Here is a 15366-nt window from a genome sequence, read left to right as displayed (position 1 = left end):
TACGGACTTCTAATCTGGCATGCCAGGTTCGATTCTGTGCTCCCCCACATGCAACCAGCTGGGTGACCTTGGCTCGCCATGGCACTGATAAAACTGTTCTGACCGGGCAGTGATATCAGCGATCTCTCAGCCTCACCCACCTCACAGGGGGTCTGTTGTGGGGAAAGGAATGGGAAGGCGACTGTAAGCCGCTTTGAGCCTCCTTTCGGTAGGGAAAAGCGGCGTATAAGAACTAACTCTTCTTCTTCTTCTGGGTGTCTGAGTTGGAATATGGCCAAAGCTGGCCGCACCCTGATTGACCCTGCCCCTACAACTCCCGCCCTCCTTCTCTGGACGCTAGCCACTTTTCTCTCAGATGCCTGAGAAAGAGACACAGAGAGCCCTGCCAAAATGCAAACGGGCCTTGCTTCCATGCTACAAGCAAGCCCTGATTACCTGCTAGCCGTCCCAAACTGCTAACAAGCCCTGATTACCTCCTATGGCTCCTGCTGTGAGGGGGGGAGAAAGACAGCCTCCCGAAATTGCAAACGAGCCTTGATTCCCTGCTACAAATGAGCCCTGCTTACTTCCTATGGTTCCTGCTGAGAGAGAGAGAAATCTGTGCCTGTCAGTGTCCCCTGGGTCCTAGCGCCCACTGCATTCCTGGTTGCAATGAGTTTTCTTGCTAGTATATTATAACTACTGCTCACCCATGCGGTAGCTGCAAAGATGCTAATTGACTGGGAACGTCTTAAAGATAAACAGCTAATTTCCCTAAATTTCAAAATTGGACAGAATTAATTTAATTTGTTTGAACCTGTCCTGCATTCTTGCAATTTCCCCCACTTCTCATTTGTATATGGTACAGCAAATTTCCCAACACCTTTAATGTTACACAACTATTAAATAATAAGGATGTAGCGAAGTCTGTATTGTTGTTCAACCAGGAATTCACCTTACTTGGATCTTTGTAACCCAACCTTTTATCTTATGAGAAAGAGGAAAAGGGAATTTTTCATATCTATTTAGTCTGGGAAATATTTTTAAAATGTAGCTGTCAAAACACAAATAAAGATTTCAACTACAAAGACAAAAAATGTTACTGCTTTTATAGGTTTCGGCCAAAGTCATCTGCAGAGACAGAATCTGAATTGTACACTACCAAACCCTAATGACCCCCCATATCTAACAGCATTAGGGTAACTCGGCAGCCCTAAGCAGAATTACACCCATCTACCTCCATAGAAGTCAAGGGATTTAAAACTTTGGTCATGACTGCAGTGCAAGAACACTGCATGTAAAGTGTCCCTTGAATGGAGCTAGTATTCATGCTGACTACAGCATCCTTCAAAAGGCAGGATTAGACAGCTGTTAAGGGAGAAAGAATCTGTACTACCCTTGCCTTACTGTTACAAATATTACTATAGAAGTTAAACTAGACTCCAGCGCTAGTTATTACTTATTACAGGGACATTCCTGTTACCTACTTAGGCCTGAGTCATCTGTCTCTGGAGTAACGCCGGATTTGCTTCCTCATGAAAATCCCACACTATGCCTGTAACATCTGCGGAATGTACTGAGGCACGTGGGTTACCCAAGTGATAAAGGGTTCTTCCCAAACCAGCAAAACTAGGGATTTCCTTTCCTATTCTTCTGTGCTCTTGCCTAACTAAACAATTATGGGATCATGTTTAATCCACTTTAACTCAAGAAGTTAATGCTACTATGAACTTTGTAAAAATACAAATGACCAGGCCTCGGAGGAATATGCAAAAGTGAAACTAAATGAACAAGTGTCCAGAAAGACAAAAAGTGTGTGAGCAAATGATTGGTATAGGTCAAAAACTGAATTTCTTATAGAAACAAAAAGGGTCATTGCAGAGGAACTTAGGGGAAAATTTCCAAGGTAGGAATTTACAGTTTCTAATCTGCTAAAGGGAAGGGAAGGGAAGAGACGGAAGTGGTTCACACAAAATATGGAGGTCCAGGAAGAGGCAGGAACTTCCCCGACAATCTGGCTGACAATGGTAAGTTTTGAAACCAATTGGTTTTCTGGGGGAAAACTAACAGGGGAAGTTTTCTGGAAAGTTCTCCAATTTTTCTTTAAAAATTTCTAATGCCCTCATTATCAAAATGAATCTGCTAAATGATCTCATTCAGCATATTTATTTTGACATATTTAGTAAACAAAAATGTAAAAGTATCTAAGTGTGTTTCAATTGGTAAAATACAGGAACTGAAATACTGGATTGAGAAGGAACCAGCTGTGATTTGAAAAGGTGTACTTAAACAGTTTCCCTGCTCCTGTCTTCAACCATTTTATATTTATCAGGATCTCAGAATTCCCAAGCTTCCATTTTAGAAAAGCAAGTCTCTAGCCCCTTTTGTTGCAGCAGCCACTTTAAGCTGACAAGTGAGAGGTGTTTTCCCCCTTTCTCCCTTCCCAGTTGTAGTAGTGACTGTTGCTGGGCAACGGATACGGGAAAACTGTTACGTGGAATCCCCGTTCCTGCAGAGGACATAACACAGTGGAGACTCCACACAAGCCTTGCGTAGCCTAGAAAACACCCCTGTATCACCGGCACTCTCCCTGGTATCACTTGCATCACTCGTTCATTCTCTATCAGACTGGTGATTACAATAGCGATTCCATCATGCAAGAGGAGATACCTAGCTGGGAATGAAAAACCATCAACTGCAACTTTAAAAATACCACACTTGCCTAACAGTGGGCAAATGGCACCCATTCATTGTCATTAACTTCACAGAACAATGCATCTTTAGAAATGGAATGTTTTTCAGGGGGAAAATAAAGCACTGGAAAATTCCTCATAAAGTTTTCCAGCACGTGTCTTGGGTTGTTTTACATCATTGCAAGGAGATGCCCCGAGTTGTCAGACACTTTATTGTTATAGTCATATCAGTCAGACTGTAAGGTAAAGGTAAAGGTATCCCCTGTGCAAGCACCAGGTCATGTCTGACCCTTGGGGTGACGCCCTCTAGCGTTTTCATGGCAGACTCAATACAGGGTGGTTTGCCAGTGCCTTCCCCAGTCATGACCATTTACCCCCCAGCAAGCTGGGTACACATTTTACCGACCTCGGAAGGATGGAAGGCTGAGTCAACCTTGAGCCGGCTGCTGGGATTGAACTCCCAACCTCATGGGCAGACAGATTCAGACAGCATGTCGCTGCCTTACCACTCTGCGCCACAAGAGGCTCTTTTCAGTCAGACTGTATTTACAACAAAATTCTGTTTATTCTAGCCAAATTCATTCCCTATTTAAATGTACATTAAATATGACATTGTGTTTCAGCGTGATTTAATTGTTCAATTTTCACAGATACGGAAAGCAAAATTATATGACAGCAGCTATTTAAGCAGGGAGTTAGTAACAAATATTTTTAATCAAGGATCCCTCGCTTATTGAATCCTTGGGCACTGTGGAATTTTGAGAACATGTAGTGGCCACCACGAGAGAGTGGAAACCATCACAGAACAGCTGATGTGGGGGCTCAGTCCAGTAACAGAACACTGGAATGTTCCACAGCAAGTTAGTAGGGTGTAAGCAAGCCTAATGCTTATGATGGAAAGTGATGTGACTGAAAAGATTTCCTGCTCTAATGAGGCAGAGATAAGCAGGACTGGCTCCAAGAACCAAGATCCTCAGTTAGTTTGAGGATCACCATATTAACCTAACAAGAGAAACCTGGTCTATAGCTATATTTGCACTAAGGATGGGCACACACCAGAAAATTCTGATTTGTTTTGGGATTTGGGGTGTTCCTGAACACCAGAAAATTCTGATTTGTTTTGGGATTTGGGGTGTTCCTGAACCGAACCCTGAAACGAGATGAACCCCCCATCCAAATCAACTGGTCTGGTCCCTTTTACTTTTCCCCACTTAAAAGTGGACCAAAATTTGTGTGTGTGTGTGTGTGTGTGAGTGGGCTTGTGGCCATTTCAGGCTGACAGGGGAGAGGTGTACATCCCTCTCCTCTGTCAGCCCAAAGTGGTTGCAAACCAGTTGGCCTCCCTCCTCCTACCAGTTATGACTCCACAGAGGTTCTTACAGATCCAGATGCTATTGGAAAGAAAGAAGAGACATAGGCAGGTTTGTTATCCTCTTTTGGCAATATTCCTCCAATGGAACAAGATGTTTTAATTAACCATCTTTAAATTTTACAGAAAATAGTAGAAAGAACTATTTGCTGAATGAGCCCCTGGCCAGTATGTCCTCTTCTGAATCAAATGAACAGGTCTCTATAACTGAGGACCCTCTGTTCCAAAATTCAAAGCACACTCCTTTGGAACTAGTTATTTTTAATTAATCCAGGAAACCCCGATCCTGGTGCCTATGTCTGACTGTTGAGTTCTGCAGAGTCTGCAGTTCCATTTAAATGACTGTCTCCAACTCCTGGAATAAAAATTTAATCTTGAAATACATCTTGGAATAATAGAGGATCATGGAGTTAAATCTTATCTATTAGAGTTCCAGAGTATTTTGATTCAAGAAACTATTACTCTACCAGGTTTCATTGCTCATGTAGTGGATGCTAACCCTAGTTCTTCTAAAGACAATCCTACGTCAGGACTAGCATGCTTAGTTTCGACAGCACTAAATTACTCTCGTATAACTTATATTACCACTTCACAGTTTGCACTCACAGTATTGCTGCAGTTTCAACAATACTGGGGCAGGTCCCCCCCCAAACAAACACAGAAGGTCAATATAATGTGTAGCAAGGCCCTCAAATAGGCAAACAGACAGCATTAATAGGCTTCAGTCAATCACTCTGCCTGCCTTCCTTCTTTCTCCCCCCACAGCCAACATTTTATTTTAAACTAGCTTCAAAGCCCGTTGCTAAGAACGAGCCTTGAAAGGGTCCCCTCCCCTGGCCAGGCAGCTTAAGGTGGCTTTGGGCGGCAGCACACAATCAGATCAAGTGGGACTTGCGGAGGCTGGGCAGCTTGTTAGTAGGGCCGGGAAAGAGCTCCTTAGTAGGTAGTCAGCAGGCTGGGAGGACCTCGTCAGTGGGCCCAGCCTAGCAGGCCAAGAGGCCCTCGTTAGCAGGCCCTGCTTAGCAGGCCAAGAGGCCCTTGTTAGCAAGCCCTCCACCATGCCCCTTGGCCCAGGGCCCTATCCCTTTACCTGGTGCTGGATCCAGGCACTGAGGCATCTGAGAGCAAAGAGGCCATAATCCAGGGATGGAGGGCGGGAGCTGCAGGGGCAGAGCCAATCAGGGCAAAGTTGGCTGCACCCTGATTGGCCCTATTCCAACTTGGACAGCCGGACACGTCCCACTCCCTATGCTGTTTCACAAATATATAGAGGAGCAACAATGGATAAGGATAAAATAAAATTGCTTAGGATGAGTGGCAATCTAGTTGTGAGTCATAACATATGTTAAAGCAGTGGTCCCCAATGTTTTTGAGGTTGGGGACTGGCGGCAGCAGGGAGGGCGATTGCCCGGCCGTGCATGGCGTGCATGCGCCATGCGCAGCCAAAATAGTGCATGTGTGAAAGTGCCGTGCATGCGCAATTTTGGCCGTGCATGGCGCATATGCGCATGCGCGGCCCTGCTTCCCGCTCCCCCCCTCCCACAGTAAGAAGCTTCCCGGGCAGCAAGCTTGCGGCCTGGGAAGTTTTTTACTGCGGGGGGGCAGGGAGAGGGAGCCACGGCCCGATGCCAGGGGACCACTATGTTAAAGGACAGCACAGGGGGCATCACTCACCACAGATCTGGAGGCTTCTACCAGGATTTACAAAGGCTGAGGCCCACACTACTAAGCCGCTGTGGTCTAGCTTAAAAACTTCAGGAACAAGATGAGCAAAGTAGTGCCGTGCAGACCCCTGCTTCATGAGGCCCTACATTTGGCCAGTACTGGCATGAATCCTAAAAGCCTAGCCTTTGCTCAACCTGGCTTGCACAACAGAGTTTCGTCAGCCTTCACTCCCAGCCACAAGGCCACAGAGTAGGACAAGAGACCCTGCAGATGTAAAATCAGATTTGGCTGGTCACAGCTTCAGCTTCACTCACTGATGCCTAATGCTGATCCTTCAGAAATCTTCATTTAAGCAAGACAGAAGCATCTGGTGCACCAGACCTTGGGTAAGAAACCCTTCTTTTGGCTTGTATAGACAAGAGAACAGTTTGTACACTTCCTGTTTTACCTCACAATTTTGGAAAGTACCCCCACATTCTGATCTAATTACTCAGATAGTCTATGAATGCACTTTATGTCCTGTTCTCAAAAGAACACAGTTTAACCTAATGTTTTAATATATTTATATATAAACAATTATTCTCTACAAACAAATTTTACTCTCATTTCTTTGACAATTTGGAATGGAGGTTCCTTTATACAACAGCAATGATTGTTTTCTACCAATGTTTTGGGATTTGGGGTGTTCCTGAACTGAGCCCCCGCCCCCCACCCCCTTTGTGGAATTAAAGCTCATCATAGGCCTTTAAACTCAAGCCCTGAAATACTTGAACACTGAACAAGATGCTATGTTAAACTGCTCACACTATTTGAAATTTCAGATTTTAAAAACTCTATTAAAAATCCCTGACATCCTTCCAATTAGTCAGAACACCTACCTTCATTTTTCTGGGCTTCATAGTTAAGAAGGCTAATACCAAAATCCAACTATTGTCATGTTTACCAGTGCAGTTCTATGCAGAGCTAAACCTTTTAAAGCTTATTGACTTTAATCTATTTAGAAGATTGTAACTCTGTTTAGGGTTGTTCCATAGGTTTCCCTCTCATGGCTAGTTCAGACCCACATAGACACTCTACGCGCAGCATGCCCACATTAATGAACTGTGGGTTCATAGGTATCATAAGCTAACCTAATAGGTCAGCTAGACACACAATGAGGCCAGGTGAACTTCCTTAGGGCCAGGAACCACTAACAGATTAGTACCTACAGAGCAAAGAGCTCTGTGGAGAGCATAAGGAATCAGAGAATCATAGAATAACAGAGATGGAAGGGACCTCATGGGTCATCTAGTCCAACCCCCTGCACTATGCAGGACACTCACAACCCCATCACTCATCCACTATAACCTGCCACCTCCTGGAGCCTTCACAGAATCAGCCTCTCCGTCAGATGGCTATGTAGCCTCTGTTTTAAAATTTCCAAAGACGGAGAACCCACCATCTCTCGAGGAAGCCTGTTCCACTGAGAAACCGCTCTAACGTCAGAAACTTCTTCCAGATGTTTAGATGGAATTTCTTTTGAATTAATTTCATCCCATTGGTTCTGGTCCATCGCTCTGAAGCAAGAGAGAACAACTCTGCTCCATCGTCTATATTAGAGATCCCCAACCTGTGGGCTGCGGACCACATGTGGTCCTTCAACTAATTGGAGGTGGGCCCCGAAGGACGCCTTCTCTCCCCCCCCCCCCCCGGCCCTTTACTTCATCCTACCCGGCCCTTTACAACACACTTCGGGTGTCATTGTCTCCCATCACTCCCAGATGGGATTATCTTGTTGCAGAGAAACAAGCTCAGGGTTCCCATTGATTTGTCATTGTCATGAGTTAAAATAGTGAATATTTTCATGAGTGAAAAGAAAATGTTCCTTATGTTCATTGTTGTGGCGTGTCTGTATCTTATTTTGAAGGGATGTTTAAACATTACCATAGCGATCAGAGAGCGTTAGGGCAGTGGTTGAGAGTAGAGGAGTAAACTACCCCCCCCACCGGGCCTCAGTAAAAGGCATGATAAACCGGTGATAAAAAGGTTGGGGACCACTGGTCTATATGACACCCTTTTAAATACTTGAAGATGGTTATCAGATCCCCTCTGTCTCCTCTCTAGGCTAAACAAACTAAGTTCCCCCAACCTTTCTTCAGACATCTTGGTCTAAGGAGATAAGCAGTCCCTGTGACAGGCTGGGCCCAAGATGATTTCTATCTTCAGCTTCAGTCCATGGATTCATTGCCATGCTTATTTAGCAGTAAAATATACATACAGAGAATAAACAGACACACTCATCCCTTTTATAAAGAACCACACAACCTCTTAGAAATAGTAAAACAACACTTACAGTTTGAGAGGGATTGTATTTGGAGGAAATTCTGGCAACATTAAGTCCATCTATCACAACATCGAAAGGAGGCTGCTTATTCACAAAGCTCTGAAATCCTTCAAGTTCCTACAAAAAAATTAAATGAAACAAATACAGCACAACCGGATCACAATTTTGTCATTCTGTCTTAGCATATATATCCACATATCTGTTACACATAATATATTTCTAGTAAGGCCTTGGAGGAGGAGCATGTCTCATGGCTTATGTGCCACTCAGCGCTTAACACCCACTTAGGGTGGTTGTCCCGCACCTGAGTGCCTCCTCCTTCAACCGGCTTGCCTGTCCGTCCAGCATCCAGCTAATCACCCCCATCCCTGACCATCCCCTCCTCCTTGCACTTCCTTCCAAGGGTCAGAGGCTGCAGATCCCTGCTGCGTGAGAGCTGCCCCTACTGGTGAGTTCCCTGCCTGGGGCCTCCAGCCTGCAGCCTTCCCAGGTCCTGTGGGGAAGGCCATCCACAATTAAGAGAGACTCTTTGAAAGTTTGTTTTTAATCATTCTTTTATCCTGCTGCAGATGTAAAAATTTCCCTTATTCTCAGAGTAAGCTGGACAGGCAAGATACAGTACCTCCTCTATAACTTCTTCAGTCAAAGTCAAATAATAACTAATAGAAAAAAAGATTGGGACAAACCACACAGAGCCTAGAGATGGGAAGGTTGTGAATAAGCAAGAGAACATGTAGGAATTGGAGTACTAGAAGCTAGGGGTCTGGCCATGTCAAAGAGGGATGAATTTCATTTGCCAGTCTGAAGCCATTAGCCACATGGACATGGGGAGGCAGACAAAGAGAATCTTGCAGGGCTTTTTTGGCTTCACAGTTTATTACAAGGGGTGGGGAGGAAAAAATAAATCTATACCCAAAGTTACAACATGAAGGAGTTGTAATTTGCCAAGGCTTTCTACCATGGGGCAAACATGGGTAATTTTGGGGTACTTTAACATATATTTGGGGTCTTTACAAAGGGAATAAGATTTCTTAACCAGCAAAAGAATTTTATGCAATCAACAACCCCAAATCTTTCCCTAATACACTATCTGCCTATAAAGGAAAACTGAAAAGGGAAAACAAAAGCATAGGAGTCGGGGTGTATGTGTTGGCACTGAAATGTGAGAGTGATGAAAATGCAATCTTTCTGAAGATGAGCTAGTTTGACAATATATTCTTGGTTTGTATTGTGGAGCAGAATCTTCCCTTTTTGCAGGGTTGTTCCTTCGGGAAAATTCCAAAGTTAGATATGTGGCTGTGACTGGGCACCTACCAGGATTACACAAGGGCAACAGCCTGCCTATCCAGTTAACATATTATCTATCGCCTTATGCCCCCAGCAGGGCCTTACACTCTGCAGGTACTAACTTGTTGGTGGTGCCCGGCCCTTGGGAGATTCACCTGGCCTCAACCAGGGCCAGGGCCTTTTCAGTCCTGGTGCAACCTGGTGGAATGAGCTCCCAGAAGAGCTGAGGACCCTGCAGCTTTTGTGGTTCTGCAGAGCCTGCAAGACGGAGCTCTACCGTCAGGTGTTTGGTTGAGGTTCGGGCATGGAAGATCTGAAGGGCCCCTCCAGGTTCAGTTCTAGTGCACTTTGAACAGCAACCCTGGACTCTCCCTGAGTCACCAGGAGGGGGCTGTGGGAAATTGGGGAAAGAGGTTTTTGCCAACACATTTGTTTGGACTGGAGGGTTGAGAATGGTTTTTGCTAATTTTTATGTGGAGTTTTTATCTCTTATTTATGTAGCCCACCACAAGACGGTTTTGCCAATAGCAGCAGGAAATAAATCCAGCAATAAAAATTATTTATTTATTTATTTATTTATATTTTTATACCTCCCTTCCCTATGGCTCTGGGCAGTTTGCATAAAACATTTTGGAACATTTATATAGAACACTATCAATATCAATATAAAAATAACATACCAACTAGAACTAAATAAATCTATATTTGATTCTGACTGAAGAAGTGGTAGAGTGGGTGCTGTTTCTTGCCTCTTAGGTCCTTGAGGAAAATCATTTGCATGGTAGATGAAGGAGCTACCTTGTATTCCTTTATACTCTTAAGAGAGACTCACTGCCATTTTATGTAAATTTAATACAGACTCCATCTACCATTTCTAGGCCCATGCTGAGATGCACATATGTATAAACTGGGGATCAAAATGTTACAAGGGGGTGAGGGGAATCACTATGCAGAAATGTAGTTCTGAAGGAAGGCTGAGCTAGAAACCACAAAGTATTGACAGTATTTGATTAGTTATTCTGCCTAGCAAACATTTTAAATGGTTGATTTTCATTTATTTTTTATTTTATGATGTATTTTATTATTCTTGTTTACATTGTAAACCGGTTTAAATTCCTATGCAGTGTAAAGGTGGCTAATAAATTAAAAGCTGTCTTTATAAATGCTGCATTCACTAACTGGAATGTGCAGATTAACCATAATGAAATTGGACTAGCAGTGTAAAGCAACAAGAGGAACTGCCCGGGTTGTTATTTCTTTTTTAACCATAAATGCAAAGCTACCATCTTGAGAACATAATGCCGTCACACTCATCAATACCTGATAAGGGTGCATGTTGTTCTTAGTTTTTACATTAGTCATCGATGTGAGTCATTCAGCCACATTACATCTCAAAATCTTATTTTCAACCCTGTTCTTAGGTATTTTAACCAGGTCCTCGTCAGCTAATATTGTTCTGGGAACTCCCTGGTATTATTATGCAAAATGCATTGTGCAGGCTACTACAGTTTACTAAGGTATCTCTCCTGAAATGAACCCTTCCAACTCACAAGTAGAATCAAGCCCTAATTATGCATGGCATTTCTTATACCACCAAAAGAAAGCAGAATCAGACGTTTTGCTTGTGTTTGAGTGAACCTGCTGTGACTTGTTGCTGACAAGTACATATAACAGTCATGTACAAGTATCACAAACGCAGAAAACGTAGCAGCCCTGCTTCTTTCCCGCTGCCAAAGCCGGGACATCGGGGGGGGGGAGTCTTCGGTGTGGCGAGAGGAGCACGCCCGCCACGTCAGACATGCGGCTGGCCTGCTCCTTTTGTCGCGCTGAAGCAGAGACCTCGGGGGGGGGAAGACTTCCGCCCCATCTACCCAGCCTGCCCCCCTCCCCGCTACCCTCCACCGTCGCTTCCACGGCCCCACCCACCCACCCACCCACTCTTCACCACCCATCGCTACCTCCCCCTCCCCTAACGGGACCTTTCCCCCTTCCTCCCCCCCTGCCCCGCCCCCTTTCAGCCCACCGACCTACCTCCCTTCCTCCCAGCATTCACTCCTTCCTTCCTTCCTTCCTTCCTTCCTTCCTTCCTTCCTTCCTTCCTTCCTTCCTTCCTTCCTTCCCATTCACCCACTACACTAGCGCCCGCTGTATTTTGGGTACAGCGGGCTTAATATCTAGTGGGAAATAAGGCTGCCAACCTTAAGGTGGGGCCTGCTGCAGATTTTCAGCCCAAAGTAGATAATCCTAACAGAAAACATGGCTGTTAGGTACCAGAATTTGGGTGTTGGGAGCTGTAGTACTTATATGTATATAAATTATTTTGCAGGAAAGCCTGCCAGGCTTGCTTTTACAGGTTTTAGGAAGCAGGCAAAAAATTGCAAGAGGGTTTAAGTGAACTCTTTTTTGTAATTCTGACATTGTGTCTTTGATTTTACACCTAGTTAGAGCTTTGCGTTACATTACCGGGATTTTTTAAATTGGAGTTTTATACTGCCATTCTCCCATGGTGGGCCAAAGGCAGTAGGGGCCTCTTCTGAGCTACACTAGAGACCTAAGAATAGCCCCTCCCCCAGACTGCTGTCACCCCATCAATGCAGTAGCTGCCAGCAAATAGCAACAGGCCGCATTCCAGTCTAGGTGTTCCAGAAAGCTCAATTAAAATAGCCATGTTCCTTGGAAATGTTCTTAAGGAAAACCTGGCATCAGATAAACAACAAGGTAGCAGAAGACATAGTGTAGATATGGCTGCTATTTTAGTGGATTTGTTTTAGTAATGATCCGTGTGAGAGTTGGCCTAAATTTATTTTAATTATTTTTGTCTAAAAGGTGCTTCAGAGGTCTTTTAGGAAAAATATATGAAATATCCATCCTTCCAGGTCTCTCTTGGCTACCTTTTTCAACAAAAGAGAATATCCATGAAAGAATGACAGCAAACCAAGACAAAAATACATGGGACTAAAAGAAAGGTGCAGGAAAGCCAGAAAAGGAAGGGAAAATGGGTTTGGGAATGCAAGGAGCAAGAAAGAAGGTGAAAAGGAAATTGGCCGAATGCAGAAAGGTGGTAGCTGCAACACAGTCCAGCGATAGTTATCAAGAAAGGGCTTGTGGCATTATCTCTAGTGGAGCCTGAAAACTGTAGATTACTTGCAGTGGAATCCAAAGTAGAGTTGCACCTTTCTAAGTCCATAGAAGGCAATGGTCCTAGAAGTGCGTAACTCCGCTTAGTGCGTCATAGATGTTTAATCACTTGATAATTTTCACCCATTACACCTATCCTGAGTAAATATCTGCTGCCTGCCAACTGCCACTTGCTTTCTTTTTAGTTGGCAATCACCAATCTGGAAGTAAGGTGTTCTGTTGACAATTTTTTAGCACGTGGTTTCTCTATGCTGTCACCAAGATGGGCATTAATTTGAACTTATAATTTAACATTTCCTGATTTGTATTTTACAATTTGTTTTTGACTTTGCTTAAGACCTTTGGTCAGAGAGGTGTAATAATAAAAAGGAAAGGATAATTTTCACTCAGTTGCACAATGACCTTAAGCATGCACTTACATTCAGTCCTTCCTTACGCAAGCTAGAGATGAAATGTTGACACGGTATCTGAGAAAGTTTTTCCTCTATGAATGCTATACTCTAATACACAGCATAGTATTTTGAGACCCTGTCTCAACAAATACAGCACAACTGAATATTTTGTCAGCTCCTTCAGAAGCAAGAAATTATTCTTTCGATGCTAAGTCTGAGCACCTCCCACAATAATAATTACTGGCTATGATTCTAATGAAATACAAAGATACAGGCCTTTGATCTGAACAAGGAAACTAGAGGGAAATTATTTGAATTAATGATTCATTAAGCTGCCACTGCACCCCTTTGGCTAAGTCACAAATTGCTGCAGGGCAAAAATTAGCTACTATTTCATTATTTCCTTTTTGGAATGACAGATTTTAAAAACAGGGTTTAATTAATAGTTTAATAAGGCTAATAGCAATGGGTAGGTGCCATTGCCTTAGCTTGCAGTAGCAATAGATAAAAATTCAGATGAGCCAGGGATTACTGGGGGTTCTGGGGTCTCAACCTAAAGAATCTGCCTAGCCGTTCAAGACCTTTTCAGGAACAGGGGAACAGACTCCAGGGAAGCCTGGCATCTTGCATTTCTCAGAGTCCCCTGACCCATCCTGCTTATTCTTACTATTTTGCCTTTAGGAACAATAGCAGGTTAAAAGGCCCATGGAAAATGTGCAACAGGATTGCTGCTTTTCCCAAGGTCTTGGTCAGTCTCTAGGTTACACCTCTATTTGAGAAAGAAACAAATTTAATCTTGTATCAAGGAAGATACATAGTAGGAAATGTCTGTTCTGCCACCTGGAGGCAATTTTTACTGCTCAAAATTGTACTGGGGTCAAGTTCACAAGCCTACCATGAATGTGCTAGGCATCTAAAATGTGCAAGGAAGAGAACTTTGCATCTGGTTTTAATCACATTTTTAGCATCAGTCTAGGCATTCAAAGTTGGGAAAAATATTTCAAAACACTTTAGAGCTCATATCAGATGTATGCCAAAACACAAAGTTTCTATACACAAAGTTACCTTACATTTCAAAGCCTGCAAACATATATAGGGCCAAACAGATTCTGAGGTGATAATGAAATGCATGTTTCAGCCAGCCTCTCCATGAAGGAAAAACAATAGGATGCAACACAACATCCAAAGGCAAGGCTGAGAAGGGAACAACATCTTAATGTCTTTAAAAGGGATTTAAAGCCTTATCATGCAATCTTAGGTTAAAGAAACAGCCTTACTTTGAGCAAAAGGCTTTGTGCCTTGGGCACACAATAACATAAACCCTGTAAGTCAGGTGGGGCCTGATGATATCATGAGTGGGGGTCATGAAAGGGGAGCCTGGCTATGCCACACTGAACGGCTGTACCAGTAATACTTCCATATTATCACAAAGTATCACTATGCAGTCATTTTCATATGCCTTAAATACCACATGGAATTAGCAACTTGCTAAATGCAAAATTTTGTTGAGTTTTTAGTCCTGATTACCGAGTCCCACATACAAATTACACATGTAGGACTGACTTATCAGTAGTTGGCACATAGAACTTTTAGAAGCAACCATAACTCTGCAACAGAGCATACCATGAACTATCTGGGGGAAAGTGATTTGCTTATGATCCTACTAAGAGTCCTCTCATTTCAATGAACAATGTGCCTACATTCTTATTTCAAGAGATGCTGCAAGGAAGGATTCAAAAACTATTGGGAAAGCTCAGGCAGCAAACCATTAATCAATGCCTCAGTTCCTAAAAATGGAAGATCCCAAACTCACACTTGTCTGCAAACCAATTCCTCCAACCTGACTATTATATCCTAATACGATCAGGATAAATGTGTGTAGTTACTGTGCAGTGAAGGAAAGCACTCTGTTTTCAATCTTGGCATTCTGAGAATTGATTATACTTTGTGCAGATTTATTTAGATCCGCCCAAAAACTTCCACCTACCCCTCATTGACAACCAGGGGAGGGGGCTGAGGATTGCCCAGGCAATATGCCCTCCGCAGCCATTTAGGCTTCTGTGGTAAGGTGCTCCTTTTTCTGTTGTGAAAGCTTCAGAGTTAAGACCTGCCTCAGCATTATGTCTCTCCAGTCTTTGTCCTAAACTAAGATTGGAAAGGGGGGGGGGGAGAAGACAAGAAGTTGACAATGGTTTCACTTGTAAGTAAAGGCACTTTGCACATGCTACGAGGCATGCTTTTCACGGACTCTGACTGATTGCACTAAGATGGTTCACAGTTAATGAATAAATCCAGATACAAACTGAGTGAAATGGAATTCATTTTTTTTGTTTCACCCGCATACACTTCCACACTCCCATGGAAAATTGCCCACTGCAAATAGAGCAAAGAATCACAACCTCAAAACAGTACAGATCTCAGACTAATTTTCTGTCCACTTCTCTCTCGGGACAATAAAGAGGGCAAGCTGTGAGAGGGATGCATGCAGTAAGGCTGTGGCAGTGCACTGAGGAATGCACC

General features: G+C 43.5%; 2 protein-coding genes across 7 annotated transcripts in view; one reads left to right on the top strand and one right to left on the bottom strand.

Annotated features, from left to right (window-relative positions):
* Positions 1–15366, top strand: part of PPP2R3C (protein phosphatase 2 regulatory subunit B''gamma) — a 65196-nt gene that overhangs the window by 4455 nt on the left and 45375 nt on the right. The window lies entirely within an intron of this gene.
* PRORP (protein only RNase P catalytic subunit) overlaps positions 1–15366 on the bottom strand; it is a 59209-nt gene that overhangs the window by 29637 nt on the left and 14206 nt on the right. For all 6 annotated transcript variants that reach the window (XM_077323091.1, XM_077323090.1, XM_077323094.1 and 3 more), the window contains one exon: positions 8039–8146. In XM_077323091.1, coding sequence (XP_077179206.1) covers positions 8039–8146 — 108 coding nt within the window. The remainder of the gene's footprint in view (positions 1–8038; positions 8147–15366) is intronic.

This window comes from Paroedura picta, chromosome 2, assembly GCF_049243985.1.
Source record: "Paroedura picta isolate Pp20150507F chromosome 2, Ppicta_v3.0, whole genome shotgun sequence".
NCBI classification, from domain to species: domain Eukaryota; kingdom Metazoa; phylum Chordata; class Lepidosauria; order Squamata; family Gekkonidae; genus Paroedura; species Paroedura picta.
The sequence above is the reverse complement of the archived record's forward strand: the minus strand, read 5'-3'. Positions and strand labels throughout refer to the sequence as shown.